The 21,932-nt window shown below is 43.1% G+C and overlaps 1 protein-coding gene across 1 annotated transcript in view; it reads left to right on the plus strand.

The window, feature by feature from the left end:
* Positions 1-1,332: 1,332 nt before the first annotated feature.
* Positions 1,333-21,932, plus strand: part of CHIT1 (chitinase 1) — a 33,794-nt gene continuing 13,194 nt past the window's right edge. Inside the window, 8 exon segments of the mRNA XM_086342948.1 lie at positions 1,333-1,555; positions 5,343-5,445; positions 14,310-14,591; positions 15,468-15,524; positions 17,202-17,364; positions 17,565-17,669; positions 17,671-17,693; positions 18,366-18,488. Of these exon segments, the coding sequence (XP_086199074.1) occupies positions 1,333-1,555; positions 5,343-5,445; positions 14,310-14,591; positions 15,468-15,524; positions 17,202-17,364; positions 17,565-17,669; positions 17,671-17,693; positions 18,366-18,488 (1,079 nt within the window).

Below are 21,932 nucleotides of genomic sequence, written 5' to 3' on the forward strand. Positions count from 1 at the left end.
CTTACCAACAGAGGATGTCATTTCTATACAAATAAGTGCATTATTTTCCTCTGCTAATCTGAATCAGGTTTCATCAAGGCAGCCCAGGTTGATCGGGAATGTGTTGATTTGCCCCAGTTATGTGGCAGAGTAGACTTAGGAAAGTGCTTTAAGATCTGTACAGACATTAGAAAAAGTCAGGATGAGGAGAACCACTGAGCCAAGCTGATGGGGAAGCTTTCTAGGAGGTGAAGTTTGAGCTGGCACTCAGGAACCTATGGAGGGAAAGCAGCGAGCGTTTCCAGGGGGAATTCCTAGCTAGGTGACCAGATCTTGGATAGAGCAATGGCAGTGAGAGTAGCTAAGGACACCAACGAGAGAAACTGGACTGAGATTCCAGCCAAGGGGTCTTAGGAGAACAGTGGATACAAGTCAGAAGTCAGAAGGGACATAGTTTTTATGGAACACTGACAACACTTTCTCCAACTGGTTTGACTGTCTGTTAGGTATGACTTCAGGATTCTCTCATGGCTCAAATGGTAAAGAATCTGCCTGCAATGCAGGGGACCCATGTTCGATCCCTGGGTCAGGAAGATCCCCTGGAGAAGGGAATGCCTATCCACTCTGGTATTCGTGCCTGGAGAATTAATTCCATGGACAGAGGAGTCTGGCGGGATATAGTCCATGGGGTTGCAAAGATCTGGACATGACTGAGTGACTAACATTTTCACTTCACTTCACTTTTCACTATATATAACTTTGTCTGCAGTGGCCTCACCCAACACAGCACCTTTCAAGCAAGCTGTAATTCTGCAGATTCCTTCCCTGTGCAGATTCCAGACACAAGTGCAATGTTTAAAGATGTTAACAGTGGTAAGATTCCATTGCTTCTTTCCATTCTGAGTAGAGAAGTCTAGGTAGGAATTTCCCAGTTTTCCCTTGCCTCTGAACTAGTGGTAGTGCTCCAATCACAGTTGAATTAGGAGAGAGAAATTGCATAGTCATTTGAAAAGGGAAGTTTTGATATAAAAATTAATTATTTTCAGGGAATTAACTACAGAGTGGGAATAAAAGGGATTGTTTAAAAAAATCTCCTAAGGCTGATGAGAGTACAGAAAGAAGGAACACACAGGAAGGAAGAGGAGAGGGGTTCCTCAAGGCTGGGGTTCAGCCCTTGTTGGGGAAGGTGTGGGTGCAGCCCATGGATGGCAGAGAAATTCTCTGAGTTGTCTTTGGACAAAACTGGTCCATAGTCAGAGATCCTAGACTGATGGGCAAGAACTACAGTCTTGGGCTGCCAGCTGAGTGTCCTGCTGAGTGTCCATAAAATTCCCAGGAAGTTGTTTTAGGGGAATGCAGCTGATCATGGTGAAGCCACATAGGGCTCCCAAAGAACTCACTGAGAAATCTCTTTGGGAGAATGTTGCTTGTGGGACTTTCCAGGAACCCCTGCCTTTCATCAGGAATCCACCCATGAAGGATGTAGCTAAACTTGCCGCTGGGAAACTAGAAGAGATGTCCATAAAACTAGCCATGGAGATGCCACGAGCAGGTGAACTGCTGAAACTTGCTGGGGGTAAGCTCCACCAGACTTCAGAGTCCTGAGAATAAGTCAGCCGGAAAGCAAAGGAACCAGGAGGAGGCGCTTCTCCTCCTGTCCCTCCAGTGCCCTCTGCTGATAAAGCATTGCATGTGCCAGGGAGAAGACAGCCCAGACATGTATATAGGGTGCATTTGGAGCTGAAAGGTAATATATTGATAACTGATACTGGATATTAGTGAGCTCAACTGGGGGTCGGGGATTTTTCCATAAAACAGTTCTGGAGAATATATTTATGAGATATTCCTGCCACCTGAGAAATGAATCCAAATGAAGAACCCCAAAGATGATAGTGCAAAAGGCAAAGAATAATTAAATCAATAAAACTAATAAAGCTATGTAAGTAAAATTGTTTTGATTAATATGATATAAAACTCAAGAAAAATGAGATCCTTACAATTATATATAATAAAGACTTCATAATTACGATTCAGATTTTAATATCACAAATTACCTTGACAAAAAGTGGATGGTCGCAAGGGGAGTGTGTTCAATTTTTCATCTGTCATAAGCGATGTCAATAGCTATGGTTTTATTCTTGATGTTAATATGTTTAAGAGATTTTAAAAATAAGTACCCTAAGTGAACTTATTCACAAAACAGAAACAAACTCACAGACTTAGAGAACAAACTTATGGTTGCCAGTGGGGAGGAGGAGGGGAAAGGATCATTAGGGAGTTTGGGGTTGACATGTACACACTGATTTATTTAAAATGGGTAACCAATAAGGTCCCACTGTAGAGCATGGGGAAATCAACTCAATGTTCTGTGACAGCCTGAATGGAAAGGGAGATGGGGAGAGAATGGATACATGTATGTGCATGGCTGAGTCCCTTTGCTGTCCACCTGAAACAATTACAACATTGTTAATTGGCTGTGTTGTTCAGTCGCTCAGTCGTGTCCAACTCTTTGTGACCCCATGGACTGTAGCACACAAAGCTTACCTGTCCTTCACCATCTTTTGCAGTTTTCTCAAACATGGGTTCATTGAGTCAGTGATGCTATCTAACCATCTCATTCTCTGTGACCCCTTTCTCTTCCTCCCCTCAATCTTTCCAAGCATCAGGGTCTTTTCCAATGAGTTGGCTCTTTGTATCAGGTGGCCAGAGTATTGGAACTTCAGCATCAGTCCTTCCAATGGATATGCAGGATTGCTTTCCAGTTGGGATTGACTGATTGAATCTCCTTGCAGAGAAGACTCTCAAGAGTCTTCTCCAGCGCCACAGTTCAAAAGCATCAATTCTTTGGCACTCAGCCTTCTATATGGTCCAACTGTCACATCCATATATGACTACTGGAAAAACTGTAGCTTTGACTAGACAGACCTTTGTTGGCAAAGTGATGTCTTTGCTTTTTAATATGCTGTCTAGGTTTGTTATAGCTTTTCTTCCAAGGAGCGTCTTTTAATTTCATGGCAGCAGTCACTGTCCACATGATTTGGGGCCCAAGAAAATAAAATCTGCCACTGTTCCCATTTTTTCCCTATCTATTGGCCATGAAATGATGGGACCAGATGCCATGACCTTAGTTTTTTGAATGTTGAATTTTAAACCAGCTTTTTCACTCTCCTCTTTCACCTTCATCAAGAGGCTTTTTAGTTCCTCTTCACTTCCTGCCATTAGGGTGGTGTCATCTGCATATCTGAGGTTGTTGATATTTCTCCCAGCAATCATGGTTCCAGCTTGTGCTTCATCCAGCCCAGCATTTTGCATGATAAACTCTGCATATAAGTTAAATAAGCAGGGTGACAATACACAACCTTGATTTATTCCTTTCCCAACTTTTAACCAGTCTGTTGTTCCATGTCCGGTTCCAACTGTTGCTTCTTGACCTGCATATAGATTTCTCAGGAGGCAGGTAAGGTGGTCTGGTATTCCCATCTCTTGAAAGAGTTTCCACCGTTTGGTATGATCCACACAGTCAAAAGCTTTAGTGTAATCAATGAAGCAGTAGTATCCCACTGAGAATAACTAGAACAGATCAAAAGAATGAAATACCTGCTCGAGAGCATGGAAACACTAATAAAGTACTGAAGAATCATGGATTTATCTGCTGAAATTGAGCTTTGCATCTGGGCCCCTTTTGCCCAATCAAGAAAATGCAGATGGGAGGTTAAGTATTACTTTTGATAGCTTCACGGGGCTGGAATTGAAGTCTAGGATCCACTAAGAGTGGGAACCTTTGTAAAATTACCTCTCCCAATCCCAACACGTGCACACTCATGCGCGTGCATGTGTGCACACACACTTTAGGTTAGAATTCAAAAGTGCCGTATCACAGGCATAAGTCATCTAGCTCTTACATACAGCAGCTCAGGTCAAAGTCATCTGGGTGACCCAGAAACATGTTAATTTCTGAAATTGGATTATATCAATAGTTATTCCAGACTCTTCTAGGCTTTCTTAGTTTGAAAGAAGCGAATAAGCCAGGAGCAGGAAAGGAGAACTGAAAAAAACTGCTCACAAAGAGGTTGATCTTTCACTGAATACACTGCCTCAGCACTCTAGGCTAAGAATGGGGAATCAAGATAAAGAAAGATCTGTGGGGGGCGGGGAGGGGGAGAACTAGATGGAGGAGTAGGTGGACATGGAGTACATCTCTCTCCACGGGTACATCAGGAATACACCTCCAGACACAGACGTGCATGCAGAGCACCAGCTGAGAGTGGACAGGAGGATCTGACCAGTGGAAAAGAATATATAGACCCACGCAAAACTCGGGAGGATGAAGGAACCAGGGGGAAAACAGGAGTGTTAGTAGGACTGGACCTGCCCTCGGCGGGTGGGGGAACTGAGGCAGGAGTCCCATCCCCGCATCGGGGCAACTGTCTGGGTCAGAGGAGAAACATTTAAGGCTGGGAGTGAAACAGCTGATCTGCGGCAGCCTAAATGGAATGAGAATCAGACAGTCCTTGCAGCAGCCATACATACACCGGACAGGAACGCAGGTCTCCTGGAAAGGGAGTGGCTAGGAGCTGGAGATTGGGGATTGTGGAGCAATCTCAGGGCAAGGGCTGCTGTTGACTGCAGAGAGAGAGATCGAGGGGATGCAAGGGAGGAGATAGTGGTGAAGGAAAGCCAGGCAGCCATGGAAGCAAGGCGATACTGCTGAGTCACACGTAAGGGGTGGAGCCATCACCATAGCCTCTCTTTCCCCACTGGCCAGCATCAGCAGCTGAACAATAGAGAGGCTGGCCCATCGAACGTCTGACGCACTGAACTACAGAGTAGGACCCCACCCAGGGTGCTCCTTTAAGTGCCTGATGTGCCGATCTACAGAGTAGGACCTCAGCCAGGGGGACCCCTCTATGTGCCTGACACACGAACAACAGAGAAGGACCCCAGGCAAGGGAGCCCTCTAAGTGCCTGAACAGGTGGAGTTATGGAGAAAGACTGGCCAAAGAGGCCTTCTGATCGCCAGCTACAAGAGGCTTGAAAAAAGACTCTGATAGGGCCATAACTCCTGTGTCAGAGGCGGTCTGTGTCCCTGAACACTTGGCACCACCAGGGTCCCCACAAGCCAAGCAGCTGCACCACCTTCACATTCAACAGTCACTAGGGCAGAGCTGCCACAGGCAAAACATGTCCTGTGTCTATGCGCGCAGGATCACTTTGGTAGTGTCTGACTCTTTGTGACCCTGTAGACTGTTGCCTGCCAGGGTTCTCTGTCAGGGAGGGGGGTTCTCCAGGCAAGAATACTGGAGCACATTGGCCAATACTGGTTGCCATACCCTTCTAGAGCACTGTATTTCCTGCTTCTCTAGCTGCCAGCCCCTCTGAGAACCTGGTGCTGCCAGAACCCCTGCAACTCAAGCAGCTGCACCGCCTCCACACCTGGCCCTCACAGTTTCAAGCCAAAGTCCCTCAGTGCAGCCTCGGGAGCAAACCCCAGTGGACTACCCACATGCAGAAAGTGAAAAGTGAAAGTGAGTCGCTCAGTCGTATCCGACTGTTTGCGACCCCATGGACTGTAGCCTACCAGGCTCCTCTGTCCGTGGGATTTTCCAGACCAGAGTACTGGAGTGGGTTGCCATTTCCTTCTCCAGAGGATCTTCCCAACCAAGGGATCGAACCCAAGTCTCCCACATTGTAGGCAGATGCTTTACTGTCTGAGCCACAAGGAAAGTCTGACCCACATGCAGAGGTAGAAACAAAAGCATAATTGAAACCCAGGAGCAGTGTAACTAAGGAAGAAGACCCAGAACTTTCCCACCAGCTGCAGATTAAATCCACACGATCAGCTAGGCAGACTCTGTGTCTATGGAATATATAAAAGGCCATTGAGAGGTCCCATAAAAGAAAACGCACTAGTTCTGATAGCTGTGTGCATTGGAGGCAAGATCACACAGGAGTAGGACCAGATTAGAATGTGAGCTGTCCCCACAGCAGGTCCAGGGACGGGCACAGTGTTGGAGGGCATCCTAGGGAGGTGAGGTGGACAGTGACTCCCAGCGAGGGAAAGGACTCTGACAGCAGTGACTCAAGAGAAACATTTATGGAATAATAAATAAGAATATTATGTTTTGACTTGCTTTGTAGATTCATTTGATTTTTTTCTTTTATTTCCCCTTCTGTTGTTGTTGTCAATTTTAATGGCACTATGAAGTCTGATTAAGCTTTTGAGCTTTCTTTTTTCTTTTTTTCTTCTTCAGTCAACAATTTTTATTGATTTTATAAACCTCTGCCTCTACATTAGGCTTTTGCAGTTCTGTGGAGTTTTCCTCTTTTTATAATTTTAATTTTTTAAACCTATTATTATATTTTCTAAATTTATTCCTTTGTTTGCTTTTCCTATTGTTCTTTTCCCCTTGCAGTTAACCTTTGATATATATATATATATATATATATATATATATATATATAAATCTTCTTTATCTACCTCTATTTAACATTGCATATCTATTCTTTTTTCCTTTTCTTTATTTCCTTTCCTCTCAACATATTTGTTAGTTTTATTTTCATTGCTTTATTCTCCAGTTGGCACCTTGCTTTAGTTTTGTTTTCCAGTTTGTGCTTTAGCTAGTTTTGTTCTTAACTGGTAAATATATTGTTTGATTTTCTTTGTTATCTAGGTCAATCTGTTGTACTTTATTTTTGTCGGACTGTTTTGACTTTGCTCATGGGTGTACATGTATATGTGTATATTCCATTATTTTATTTATTATTTGCCTGATTTTGTAACTGCCACTTACGTGGGGTTCATCTTTGGTTTCTCGTTTTTGGATATTTGTTGGGACTTCCCTGGTGGCTCAGACGGTAAAGTGTCTGCCTACAATGCGGGAGAACTGGGTTCGATCCCTGGGTTGGGAAGATCTCTTGGAGAAGGAAATGGAAACCCACTCCAGTACTCTTGCCTGGAAAATTCCATGGACAGAGGAGCCTGGTAGGCTACAGTCCATGGGGTCGCAAAGAGTCGGACGCAACTGAGTGACATCAATGTCAATGTCAATGTCATAACAAACCACTTGTGGAATCTTCATTCCTGACCAGAGATCAAACCCTGAGCCTTTGGAGTGGGAGCACTGACTCCAAGACCCTAGACTACCAGAGAACTAACCCTCGGGAGTATCAAATAGTGAGAACTCACAGAAAAGAAGCCACTTGAATACAAGACCTGGCATGGCCCAACCACCAGTAGCACCCTGTGCAGGATGCCTCACCTAAACAACAAACAAAACAAAAATACAAACCCAGTCATCAGCAGACAGGATTACTGCCTCACTCAGCCTTGCCCATCAGAGGAAAAAATCTCAGCACAAATCTCACCCTATACGAAGCTCACACAAACCACTGAACCAACTGTAGGAGGGCAGAAACCAAAAGGAAGAAAGAATTCAACCTTGAATCCTGGGGAAAGGAGACCTCAAACATAATAAGCTAAAAAAAATAATGAAAAGGCAGAGAAATACTGCACAACTGAAGGAATAACCTAGAAACAGAGAAATCCAAATAAGTGAAGAGGAAATAGGCAAACTACCTGAAAAAGAAGTCAGAATAACGAGAGTAAAGATGATAAAAACTTTGAAAACAAAATGGAGAAAATGCAAGAATCAGTTAAAAAAGACCTAGAAGAATTAAAGAATGAACATACAGAGACAGACAATGCAATTACTGAAATTAAAAATACTGTAGAAGGAATCAATAGCAGATATCTGAAGCAGACGAACAAATCAGTGAGCTGAAAGATAAAATGGTGGAAATAACTTCCACCATCATTAATTACTTATTTCCACCAAAATGAAATAACTTTATTCTGAAGAGCAGAATAAAGTAAAAAGAATGAAAAGAATTGAGGATAGTCTCAGATACCTCTGGGACAATATCAAATGCACCAACATTCAATTTATAGGGGTCCTAGAAAAAGAAGAGAAAAAGAAAGGGTATGAGAAAAATTTTGAAGAGATTATAGTTGAAAATTTCCCAAACATGGAAAAGGAAATAGAGAATCAAGTCCAAGAGGCGCAGAGTCCCATACAGGATAAACCCAAGGAGAAACATGCCAAGACACATACTAATTGAACTAACAAAGACTAAACACAAAAAAAGAATATTAAAAGCAGCAAGGGAGAGGCAACAAGTAACATACAAGGGAAACCCTATATGCTTAACAGCTGATCTTTCAGCAGAAGCTCTGCAGGCCAGAAGGGAATGGCAGGACATATTTAAAGTACTGAAAGGGAAAAACCTACAACCAAGATTAGTGTACCTGGCAAGGATCTCAGTCAAAATTGATGGAGAAATCAAAAGCTTTTCATACAAGCAAAAGTTAAGAGAATTCAGTATCATCAAACCAGCTTTACAACAAATGTTAAGTGAACTTCTATAGTGAGGAAATACAAGAGAAGAAAAAAAAAATCTACAAAATCAACCCCAAACAATTAAGAAAATGGAAATAGGAACATATATAATAATAATTACTTTAAATGTAAATGGATTAAATGCTCCAACCAAAAGATACAGACTAGCTGAATGAATACAAAAACAAGACCAATATATATGATGTCTACAAGAAGCCCACTTCAGACCTCAAGACACACATAGACTGAAGGTGAGAGGATGGAAAAATATATTCCTTGCAAATGGGAAACAAAATAAAGCTGGAGTAGCAATCCTCACATCAGACAAAATAGATCCTAAAATAAAGAATATCACAACAGATAAGGAAGGACACTCCATGATGATCAAGGGATAAATCCAAGAGGAAGACATAAAAATTGCAAATATCTATGCACCCAACATAGGAGGACCTCAATACATAAGACAAATACTAACAGACATGAAAGGAGAAATTGACAGTAACACCATAATAGTAAGAGACTTTAACACCACACTCACACCAATGGACAGATCATCAAAACAGAAAATTAATAAGGAAACACAAGTCTTAAATGATATGTTAGATGAGATGGATCTCACTGATATCTTCAGGACATTCCATCCAAATTCAGAAGCATCCACCTTCTTCTCAAGTGCACATGGAACATTCTCCAGGTTAGACCACATCTTGAGTCACAAATCAAACCTCTGTAAATTTAAGAAAATTGAAATCATATCAAGCATTTTCTCTGACCACAATGTTATGAGACTAGATATCAATTACAAAAAAAAAACTGTAAGAAACACAAACACATGGAGATTTAAACAACACATTTCTAAATAACCAATGGATTACTGAAGAAATCAAAAGGGAAATCAAAACTTTCTACTAACAAATGACAATGAAAACACAACAACTTAAAACCTATGGGATCCAGCAAAAGCAGTTCTAAGAGGGAAGTTTATAGAAATTCAATTCTACCTCAAGAAAAAAGAAAAACATCAAAGATACAACCTAACTTTACACCTAAAACAACTGGAGGAAGAGGAGGAGGAAGAAGAAGAGGAAGAGGAAGAAGAAGAAGAAGAAGAAGACCCCAAAATTAGTATAAGGAAAGAAATCATAAAGATCTGAGCAGAAATAAATGAAAAAGAAGTGAAAGAAACAATAGTAAAGATTAATAAAAGTAAAAGTTGGTTTTTTGAGAAGATAAACAAAACTGACAAATCTTTAGCCAGACTCATCAAGAAAAAAAAAGAAGAAGAAGAATCAAATCAACAAAATTAGAAATGAAAAAGGAGGGGTTACAACAGACAGTGCAGAAATACAAAGGATTACAAGAGACTGTTATGAAAACTATATGACAATAGGATAACCTGGAAGAAATGGACAGATTCTTAGAAAAGTTCAATCTTCCAAGACTGAACCAGGAAGAAGTAGAAATTATGAACAACCCAATTACAAGCACTGAAATTGAAGCTGTGATCAAAAATCTCCCAAAAAAGAAAAGCCCAGGACCAGATGGCTTCACATGAGAATTCTATCAAACATTTAGAGAAGAGCTAATGCTTATCCTTCTAAAACTCTTTCAAAAAATTGCAGGTGAAAGAACACTTCAAAACTCATTCTATAAGGCCACCATCATCCCAATACCAAAACCAGACAAAAAAAAAAAAAAAACACAAAAAAAGAAAACTACAGGCCAATATCACTGATGAACATAGATGCAAAAATCCTCAACAAAATTTTAGCAAACAGAATTCAGCAACACAATGAAAAGCTCATACACCACGATCAAGTTGGGTTTATTCCAGGGATGTGAGGATTCTTCAATATACACAAATCAATCAATGTGATATACCATATTAACAAACTGAAAGATATAAACCATATGATAATCTCAATAGATGCAGAAAAAGCCTTTGACAAAATTCAGCACCCATTTATGATTAAAACTCTTCAGAAAATGGGCATAGAAGGAACTACCTCAACAGAATAAAGGCCATACATGATAAGCCTACAGCAAACATTATTCTCAATGGTTAAAAACTGAAAACATTCCCCCTAAGATCAGGAACAAGACAAGGGTGTCCACTTTCACCACTATTATTCAACATAGTTCTGGAAGTCCTACAGCAATCAGAGAACAAAAAGAAATAAAGGGAATCCAGATCAGAAAAGAAGAAGTAAAGCTCTCACTGTTTGCAGATAACATGGTACTGTACGTAGAAAACCCTAAAGACAGTATCAGAAAATTACTAGAGCTAATCAGTGAATTTAGCAGTCACAGGATACAAAATCAATACACAGAAATCACTTGCATTTCTATAACTAACAATGAAAAATCAGAAAGAGAAATTGAGGAATCAATACCATTCACGATAGCAACAAGAAGAATTAAATACCTAGGAATAAACCTACCTAAGGAGGTGAAAGAACTGTACACAGAAAATTATAAGACACTGATGAAAGAAATCAAAGATGACATAAACTGATGGAGAGATATTCCATGCTCCTGGGTAGGAAGAATCAATGGTATGAAAATGACTATGCTACCAAATGCAATCTACAGATTCAACGTGATCCCTGTCAAATTATCATTGGCATTTTTCACAAAACTAGAACAAAAAATTTCACAATTCATATGGAAACACAAAAGACCCCTAATAGCCTAAGTAGTCTTGAGAAAGAAGAATGGAGCTGGAGGAATCAACCTTCCTGACTTCAGATTATACTACAAAGCTACAGTCATCGAGACAGTATGATACCGGCACAGAAACAGAAAAATAGATCAATGGAACAAGATAGAAAGTGCATAAATAAACCCATGCACCTATGGGTACCTTATTTTTGACAAAGGAGGCAAGAATATACAATGGAGCAAAGACAGCCTCTTCAATAAATGGTGCTGTGAAAACTGGACAGCTACTTGTAAAAGAATGAAATTAGAACACTTCCTAACACCATACACAAAGATAAACTCAAAGTGGATTAATGACATAAATGTTAGGCCAGAAACTATAAAACTCTTGGAGGAACACATAGGCAGAACACTCGATGACATAAATCAAAGCAAGATCCTCTATGACCCACCTCCTAGAGTAATGGAAATAAAAACAAAAAAGTAAACAAGTGGGACCTGATTAAACTCAAAAGCTTTTTTACAGCAAAGGAGACTATAAGCAAGGTGAAAAGACAGCCCTTGGAATGGGAGAAAATAATAGCAAATGAAACAACTGACAAAAATTAATTTCCAAAGTATAAAAGTACCTCATACAACTCAATACCATAAAAACAAACAACCCAATCAAAAAGTGGGGAAAAAGACCTAAACAGACATTTCTCCAAAGAAGACATACAGAAGGCTAACAAACACATGAAAAGATGCTCAACATCACTCATTATTAGAGAAACACAAATTAAAACTGCAATGAGATATCACCTCACACCGGTCAGGTGGCCATCATCCGAAGTCTGCAAACAATAAATGCTGGAGAGGGTGTGGAGAAAAGAGAACACTCTTGCATGGTTGTTTAGATGTAAATTGATACAGCCACTATGGAAGACGGTATGGAAATTCCTTTAAAAACTACGAATAAAACCACCATATGGCCCAACAATCCCATTCCTAGGCATATACCTCGAGGAAACCAAAATTGAAAAAGACACATGTTCATTGTTCATTGCAGCACTATATACAATAGCTAGAACACGGAAGAACCTAGATGTCCATCGACAGATAACTGGATAAAGAAGCTGTGGTACATATACACAATGGAATATTACTCAGCCATAAAAGGAAGGCATTTGAGTCAGTTCTAATGAGGTGGATGAACCTAGAGCCTAAAGTCAGAAAGAGAAAACCAAATATGGTATATTAATGCATATATAGGGAATCTAGCCCACTCCAGTACTCATGCCTAGAAAATCCCATGGACAGAGGAGCCTGGTAGGCTGCAGTGCATGGGGTCCCTAGAGTCGGACACGACTGAACGACTTCACTTTCACTTTTCACTTTCATGCATTGGAGAAGGAAATGGCAACCCACTCCAGTGTTCTTGCCTGGAGAATCCCAGGGACGGGGGAGCCTGGTGGGCTGCCGTCTATGGGGTCGCACAGAGTCGGACACAACTGAAGCGACTTAGCAGCAGCAGCAGGGAATCTAGACAGATGATACTGATGAACCTATTTGCAGTGCAGCATTGGAGATGCAGACATAGAGAACAGACTTGCGGACATGGTTGGAAGAAAGGAAAGGGTGGGATGTATGGAGAGAGTGGCATGGAAACCTATATAGTGTCATATGTAAAATAGATAGCTAGTGGGAATTTGCTGTGTGACTCTTACTTATGACAATAGAATCTTGTGTGGATGAAGGGTTAATGTTAATATACGTAAAGCATGTAAAACAGACTTACCAAGGCAACATTCCTTTGTGTGTTTCACACACATCTCCATTCACACAATAGCCCCGGAAATAAGAAAAATCATCATTCCCATTTTATGAAGGAGAGAGTTGAATTATTTGGCTAAAAAGTTGCAGAGTTGGGATTTCAACCTAGGCATGAAATTCCAAGGTTCCTGTTGTTAACCAGACTTCGTTGCTTATATAGTACAAAAATACATGCACAATATTCCATATGCTATGGCAAGATGATACAAAATTTTAAAAAAGCCTCCTGACTTCTTCTTAGATGGTCCCAGGTATGTGTTCTATGGGTTAATCCCTTCCTTCCTTCTTTTGCTTTGGGAAAGTCATTAATCCTCCTTCTATATCACTCAGGCAAACTTCACCCCCACGTACCACTGGTTAGGGCCAGTGACAACCTGAGGGTTCTGACTCCCCCTCCTGGGAGTGCTCCATGGGCTTGGGGGTGGGGGGTCTCAGCCAGCTTTCCATGCTCTGGGTTCCCACACACCCTCCTATAGCCACTCATCACTGCCCCCCCCACCCCATCCTCTCTTTGCTCACATGGGGACTGGAGGGGGTTGCTGAGAGAAGCTGTCTGTGCAAAACGAAATTCTAGGGTCTAGACCACGGCCACAGACATGCTCCAGTCCAAACTCACTCTGCCAAGTCTCTGGCATAAAATGTTGGCCTGTATAACACACACAATCATAGTCTCGAGGCTAAACAAGCCCTCAGAGACCAAACTGTCATTTTCAGATTGGGACCTCTAAGCCAAGGCTAAAGAGAAGATCAGCCCAAAGTATATTTCTGGCAGCTGCAGAGATCCTTGTTTCCTGATGTTCTGGCCAAATTAACACAGTGCTGCCTTTGGTGGGAGCCATCACTGCTAGACAACCTCCTACCTGGAAGGAGAAGCCCTACACACAGAGTCCTTCCTTCCACAGGCTGTGAGGGTGCCAGAAACAAGCTGCCGTTTCTTAGAGAAGATACACTTTTTATTAGAACCTTGGGCTTCCCTAGTAGCTCAGACAGTAAAGAATCTGCCTGCAATGCAGGAGACCAGGTTAGATCCCTGGGCCAAGAAGATCCCCTGAAGAAGGGAACAGCAACCCACTCCAGTATCCTTGCCTAGAGAGTCCCATGGACAGAGGATCCTGGAGGGCTACAGTTCATGGGGTTGCAAAGAGTTGGACACGACCGAGTGACTAACACTTTTACTTTCTGTCAGTAATATTAATAAACAGGTGCCCTGCAAGTGAAACTGAAAGGTGCTCAGTCGTGTTCTACTCCTTGCAACCCCATGGGGATAAAAGTAAACGCAAACCTCTTTGAAGCAAGACTAAAGAAACATAAACTCAGCCTGCGCCTGTGGCCTCCTCTCTGCTACCTTATGTATTTGTGTTTTAATTAACATTCTAAAGTATTCCAAGCTGTGTTTTAAAAGTCCCGCCTCTGCCTTCAGTTGACAAAGGGCCATGTTTAACACACTCTGGCATGACGTAGGTTCTGCCTCCAGGCAGAAGGTGCCAGTCCACAGCAGGCCTTTCTGATTGCCATTTCTTTTCTTTGCCCCGACTGGCCAGGCTCTGCTGCAAAACTGGTCTGCTACTTCACTAACTGGGTCCAGTACAGAGAGGGGGCTGCTTGCTTCTTACCCAAGGATGTGGACCCCAGTCTGTATACCCACCTCATCCGTACCTTTGCTGGCATGGACAGTCACCAGCTCAGCTCCATAGAGTGGAATGAAGAGACACTCTACAAGGAATTCCATGGCTTGCGGAAGATGTGAGCTGCAGTGGAGGGAGTCAGGGTGGGAGGTGGAGAAAGCAGGTGCCTCCTCTCAAAGCCAGAAACCTTCCCCAGCACTGCAATCTAGCTACAGACCTGCTATGTGGATTTGGGCAAACCTCATCTCTTCTCTGAGCTTCTTGTTCTTATATGGAAGAGGCGAGTGTAGATAAAGACTTCTTTAGGGCCCTTCCAGTTTAGGTCTACATGGAATCTGGATTGTGAAACTTTTCCTCTGCTGGGAATGAGTGCCCTTATTTCTCCTAAAATCTATCTTTCAGCTCAAGTGTTAAGAAAGAAAGAAAGTGAAGTTGGTCAATCGTGTCCGACTCTTTGTGATCCCATGGACTGTAGTCTACCAGGCTTCTCTGTCCATGGGATTTTCCAGGCAAGAGTACTGGAGTGGTTTGCCATTTCCTTCTCCAGGGGATCTTCCTGACCCAGGGATCGAACCCAGGTCTCCTGCATTTCAGGCAGACGCTTTACCTGCTGAGCCACCAGGGAAGCCCAGCTCAAGTGTTATTACTACCTTAATAAAGCCTGTCTGAAGATCTGCCCTGATCTCTTGCTTTCTGAGTTCCTTGAGTGTACAGCTCCCCAGCCAGAGAAGAGGTCCTTAAAGGCCAGAATATGTCTTTTCTTTCCCAATCTAGAGCTTCCCTGGTACTGATTTTGAGCATAGGGATTTAGATGTCCCCAATCTTGCCTGGCATGCTGCGATTCATGGGGTCACAAAGAGTCGGACACGACTGAGCGACTGAACTGAACTGAACCTCACCCCATCAGCCCTGCAAGTCTCCTTGCTTCCTTGTTAGTGAAATGAGTCCCAGGATCTGGCTGGATCAATCCTGGCCCTTCTCTTGTCTTCCCTAGGAATTCCAAGCTGAAGACGCTGCTGGCCATTGGGGGCTGGAGCTTTGGCACTCAGAAGTGAGTTGTTGTGGGCATTTACATGGCAGGGTCCCTGATGGGGAACTGGCCAGAGAGACCCCCGTCAGGGAATCAGCCATGCTAAGGTGTGGCCAGGGTGAGGGGGGGTGAGAGGGAAGAGTGGACTCTGAGAGCTGAGCTTCCTTCTGAGTTCTTGCTACCTCACTGGGAGGCAGTGGAGTGGCTTTAGCTCCAGGCCATTGTATATTGTCTTGCTTTAAATGCGACCCAGAGATTCTGACCTCGTCTCAGGCCTCAGCCTTTTCCTCCATGAAATGGGTAGAGGGAGAGTCTCAACTAATCCCAGACAACATTTAATGTCTATACTTTCTGAGCTCTGAAACAGTATATCTGGGGATTTTTGTTTCCTTTCTGGGTGTCAAAGACAGTCAGTGAGATCGAGCTGGGATAGCAGAATATTGACATTTCTAAGATATTTTTGATTATTTATGGAGATAGTGGAATGGTATATTTGGAATCAGAGTTTTCCTAGAAAGTCATAAATATGTGGTCCCCTAAATTTTAAGCCAGTCTTTCTAATATTTTTGGATCATGACCGCTTTTAAAAACCTGATGAATTTTATGATTCCCCTTCCCAAAACACTAGTTATATAGATTTTTCATTGAAATTCAGAGTTCTTAGCCTGGAGTTCCTGGGCACACAAACCCCACTTAAAAATTGATGCTATTAAATAAGTCAAATTAATAAATAAAAAAAATAGAGATAGAAATAGTCTTTAAAAACTCAAGACCCCCAAGTAGTCCAGGGACTTCTTGAGAAAGTGGGATGTGGTGGGGTAGTTCCTGGGGCACCTTAGGATTTTTAAAGAGCTCTGGATTAGTAACAGTAATAATAATAGCCACGACGCACTCTACAAATGTGACTTAGAAGAAAAGTGACCGTGTTATCCTGCCAAGGAAGTAGCCCAGCAGGCTCTCAAGATTACCCAGATCCTCACTAACCTGCTGGGCTTCTCTTCCTCTTCATCTTAGAAACTGACTCCTCTCCTTTTTCCCAACCTCCATGCTAGGTTGACAGCCAGCTCTGATTCAGAGTAGGATAAATCTCTGGGCAGGGAAGTGGCAGTAGGCTTCTGGAGGAAATTTTGGGAAGCAGAGCTCTTAATGAGTCAGTGTGCCCCTGTTGATGTCAGTGTTTGGAGGCAGAGCACACTTCTACATTGTCCCTTTCCCTTAGCCGGGCCTATACCCCCCAGCAAATAGCCAGCAGCTTCTGAAGCATGCCTCCAGCACTGTGCTGGCCTAGATAGCTGAGTGCCAATATCCTGAGAAGTTTCTCTCATGACTCTGAAGAAGCATGACCCACTGTACCACATGAAGACAGGCCCACACTGCCCTTCATCACCCCACAGGTTCACGGACTTGGTTCACTTCAGTTCAGTTCAGTTCAGCTGCTCAGTCATGTCTGACTCTTTGTGATCCCATGGACTGCAGCACGCCAGGCCTCGCTGTCCAACACCAACTCCCAGAGTTCACTGAGACTCACGTCCATCGAGTCAGTGATGCCATCCAGCCATCTCATCCTCTGTCATCCCCTTCTCCTGCCTTCAGTCTTTCCCAGCATCAGGGTCTTTTCAAATGAGCCAGCTCTTCGCATCAGGTGGCCAAAGTATGGGAGTTTCAGTTTCAGCATCAGTCCTTCCAGTGAATATTCAGGACAGACATGGTAGCTACAGTCAACAACTGGCAGACCTTTGTCGACTCAGCCATCAGGTTTCTGCACAAATATGACTTTGATGGCCTTGTCCTTGACTGGGAGTACCCAGGAAGCTGAGGGAACCCTCCTTCAGATAAGCAGCACTTCACCGCCCTGGTGCAGGTATGATTGGGTGAGGTAGGAGAGATCTAGTTGGTCAGGGGGACACATAGGTGCTGCTCTGCCCCAGGCTCAGCTGCTTTATTTATCTACAAAGTATCGACCTGTGGTCAGTTTTCAGATTCCTGCATGGGAAAATTTGCTTGGGGTTCACTGTGCTACATGGTCCCTGCCTGTGTGTTTACTCTGAGCTACTCTTGCAGGACCTGGTCAATGCCTTTCAGCAGGAAGCCCAGACCTCAAGGAAGGCATGCCTTCTGCTGAGCTGAGCCATCCCAGCAGGACGACCCTACAAAGAAGCTGGATATGAATGAGGTGGACAAAATTGCTCTGTGAGTCTCAGGCAGATGGCGTGGACTCTGTGTTCTCTGCAGGGGAGAGAGACCAAGGGCAAGCTAAGCCTCCCTCAGAGTGGGGACTCACCTGTACCACCAGCAGACCCAGAAAGGATTTGCTTACCATATCTGCTACTTCACTCCTCTGGAGTCCCTCTCTTTGGAGCCCTGGACCTTCCCTTAAGAATTCAGTCTTGAAATACTCCTGGGAGGGGAAAGAGGGAAGCCCTTAGCATCTCTAGGAGAATGAGTTGTCTAGCTCCTTCCCACCCCAAACCTATAGAATCAGAACCTTTACCTTAATGAGATTCTCAGGTAATTTATTTGTACAACTAAAATTTGAGAAATGCTGAACTAGATTTCCCTTCAAAATAGCATAAGGCATCCTGAATGGACTCTGTCCTGAGGGTGCTGAGGGGACAGATGGGGGAGCATGCTAAAGACGCGAGCTGCCAAGAATGAGAATGGCCTGGATAATGCAGTGACTGGGGAGTGCCACCGGGGTCTCGTGTCTCCCAGAGCCAGAGAGAGCCTGCTCCCACCACCCAGCGTGTGGCTGGCTGGTCTCTCCCCAGGCCACACACCGTGCGGGGAAGGAAGGAGTGAGCAAGGGGGAGAGCTCCACCCTACTCACTAGCCCCTCACCCTCTCTTCCCATGCCTCATGCAGGAACCTGGATTTCCAAAGCCTGATGGCCTATGACTTCCATGGCTCTTGGGAGAAGACTACAGGGCACGACAGCTCCCTCTCTAAGAGGCAGGGAGCGTGTGGCGTCATGGACAGGCTCAAGGTGTGAAGTGATAGAAAACGCCCTGCACAGGCCCTTTCCAGTGGCCCCTTTCCAGCCTTAAGAAACCTAATGGAAGGGAAAAGCAGGATACCAAGCAAGGCATGGAGAAGACAGGATTTGTCTGTTTCATGCTTGTTTGTTTGCTTTATTTTCCTGTTGCATGTCACTGCCGAGGAGAAACTTCCACAGGACTGGGGAAACAAGACTTGGAGGGGCACAAACAAAACCTTGTGTGCACCAGGACACAGGATAAAGGAGCAGTAACCCCAAAAGAGACTGAGCCAGACTTGCCTGCAAGTGTTTGGGAGTCTCTGGTGGAGGCGTGGGTCAACAGTGGGCTGCCGCAGGGTCAGGGACACAGACAGCAGCAGTCTTGGGAGGCATGGTGAACTGGCATAAGTCCCTTTGGAGAAGGTCACAATGACCCCTACCATAGTTTGGCCTCAGGCCAAACTACAGCAAGGGAACATAACCTCACTCAACAGCAGAAAATTGGATTAAAGATTTACTGGGCATGGCCTTGCCTGCCAGAGCAAGACACAGTTTTCCCCACAGCTAGCCCCTTCCATCAGGGAGCTTGCATAAGCCTCTTATCCTCATCCATCAGAGGGGAGACAGAATGAAAACCAAAATCACAGAAAACTAACCAAAATGATCACATGGATCATAGCTTTGTGTAACTTTATGAAACCATGAGCCATGCCATGTAGGGTCACCCAAGACAGATGAGTCATGGTGGAGAGTTCTGACAAGCTGTGGTCTACAGGAGAAGAGAATGGCAAACTGCTTCAGAATTCTTTCCTTGAGAACCCCATGAACAATATAAAAAGGCAAAGAGATAAGACACTAAAAGATGAACTGCCCAGGTCAGTAGGTGTCAAAGATGCTACTGGAGGGGAGCAGAGAAATAGCTCCAGAAGCAATGAAGAGGCTGAGCCAAAGAGGAAATTACTCCCAGCTGTGGATATGTCCAGTGGTGAAAGCAAAGTCAAATGCTGTAAATACCAATATTGCAAAGAAACCTGGAATGCTAGGTCCATGAATCAAGGTAAATTGGATGTGGTCAAGCAGGAACAAGAGTGAACATCAATATTTTAGGAATCAGTGAACTAAAATGGATGGGAATGGGAAAATTTAATTCAGATAATGAATATATCTACAACTGTAGGCAAGAATCCCTTATAAGAAATGGAGTAGCCCTCATAGTCAACAAAAGAGTCAGAAATGCAGTACTTGGGTGCAATCTCAAAAATGACAGAATGGTCTTAGTTCATTTCTGAAGCAAACCATTTAATATCACAGTCAGTTCAGTTCAGTTCAGTCACTCGGTCATGTCTACTCTTTGTGACCCCATGGACTGCAGCATGCCATGCATCCCTGTCCATCACCAACTCCCAGAGCTTACTCAAACTCATGTCCATTGCACTGGTGATGCCATCCAATCATCTCATCCTCTGTTGTCCCCTTCTCCTCCTGCCTTCAATCTTTCCCAGCATCAGGGTCTTTTCAAATGAGTCAGTTCTTTGCATCAGGTGACCAGATTATTGGAGCTTAAGCATCAGTTCTTCCAATGAATATTCAGGACTGATTTCCTTAAGGATTGACTGGTTTGATCTCCTTGCAGTCCAAGGGACTCTCAAGAGTCTTCTCCAATACCATAGTTCAAAATCATCAATTCTTCAATGCTCAGCTTTCTTTATAGTCCAACTCTCACATCCATACATGACTATTGGAAAAACCATAGCTTTGACTAGACAGACCTTCACTGGCCAAGTAACGTCTCTGCTTTTTAATATGCTGTCTAGGTTGGTCATAACTTTGCTTCCAAGGAGTAAGCGTCTTTTAGTTTCATGGCTGCAATCACCATCAGCAATGATTTTGGAGCCCCCCCAAAATAAAGTCTGACACTGTTTCCACTGTTTCCCCATCTATTTCCCATGAAGTGGTGGGACTGGATGCCATGATCTTAGTTTTTAAATGTTGAGCTTTAATCCAACTTTTTCACTCTCCTCTTTCATTTTCATCAAGAGGCTCATTAGTTCTTCACTTTCTGCCATAAGGGTGGTGTCATCTGAATATCTGAGGTTATTGATATTTCTCCTGGCAATCTTGATTCCAGCTTGTGCTTTATCCAGCCCAGCATTTCTTATGATGTACTCTGCATATAAGTTAAATAAGCAGGGTGACAATATACAGCCCTGGCTTACTTCTTTCCCAATTTGGAACAGTCTGTTGTTCCATGTCCAGTTCTAACTGTTGCTTCCTGACCTGCATACAGATTTCTGAAGAGGCAGGTAAGGTGGTCTGGTATTCCAATCTCTTTAAGAGTTATCCAGAGTTTGTTGTTATCCACACAGTCAAAGGCTTTGGCATAGTCAATAAAGCAGAAGTAGATGTTTTTCTGGAACTTTCTTGCTTTTTCAATGATCCAATGGATATTAGCAATTTGATCTCTGGTTCCTCTGCCTTTTCTAAGTCCAGCTTGAACATCTGGAATTGAACATCTGTAATTCAATCCTGTACCCCAACACTAATGCCAAAGTTCTATGAAGACCTACAAGACCTTCTAGAACCTACACCCCCAAAGGATGTCCTTATCATAATAGGGGACTGGAAAGCAAAAGTAGGAAGTCAAGAGATACCTGGAGTAACAGTCAAGTTTGGCCTTGGAGTACATAATGAAGCAAGGCAAAGGCTAACAGAGTTTTGGCAAGAGAACATACAGGTCATAGCAAACACCCTCTTCCAACAACACAAGAGAGAACTCTACACATGGTCATCACCAGATGTCAATATCAAAATTAGATGATTATATTCTTTGCAGCCAAAGGTGAAGAAACTCTATGCAGTCAGCAAAAACAAGATTTGAAGCTGACTGTGGTTCAGATCATCAGCTCCTTATTGCAAAATCAGAGTTAAGTTGAAGAAAGCAGGGAAAACCACTAAGCCACTCAGGTATGACCTCAGTAAAATCTCTTATGCTTATACAGCGGGAGTGACAAATAGGGCCAAGGGGTTAGATCTGGAAGATTAGGGGTTAGATCTGGCAGAGTGCCTGAAGAGCTACTGACAGAGGTTCCTATCACTGTACAGGAGGCAGTGACCAAAGCCATCCCCAAGAAAAGGAAATGCAAAAAGGGAAATGGTTATCTAAGGAGGCCTACAAATAGCTGAGAAAAGAAGAGAAGCTAAAGGCAAAGGAGAAAAAGGAAGATGCACATCTGAATGCAGAGTTCCAAATAATAGCAAGGAGAGATAAGAAGGCTTTAAGTGAAGAGTGCAAAGAAATAGAGGAAAACAATAGAATGGTAAAGGCTAGAGATCTCATCAAGAAAAATTAGAGATACCAAGGGATATTTCATGCAAAAAAGGGCACAATAAAGGATAGAAACAATATGGACCTATCAGAAGCAGAAGATATTAAGAAGAGGAGGCAAGAATACACA

Source organism: Bos grunniens, chromosome 16, assembly GCF_055505025.1.
Source record: "Bos grunniens cultivar Pamir isolate PY7600 chromosome 16, Bosgru_T2T1.0, whole genome shotgun sequence".
Lineage (NCBI taxonomy): Eukaryota > Metazoa > Chordata > Mammalia > Artiodactyla > Bovidae > Bos > Bos grunniens.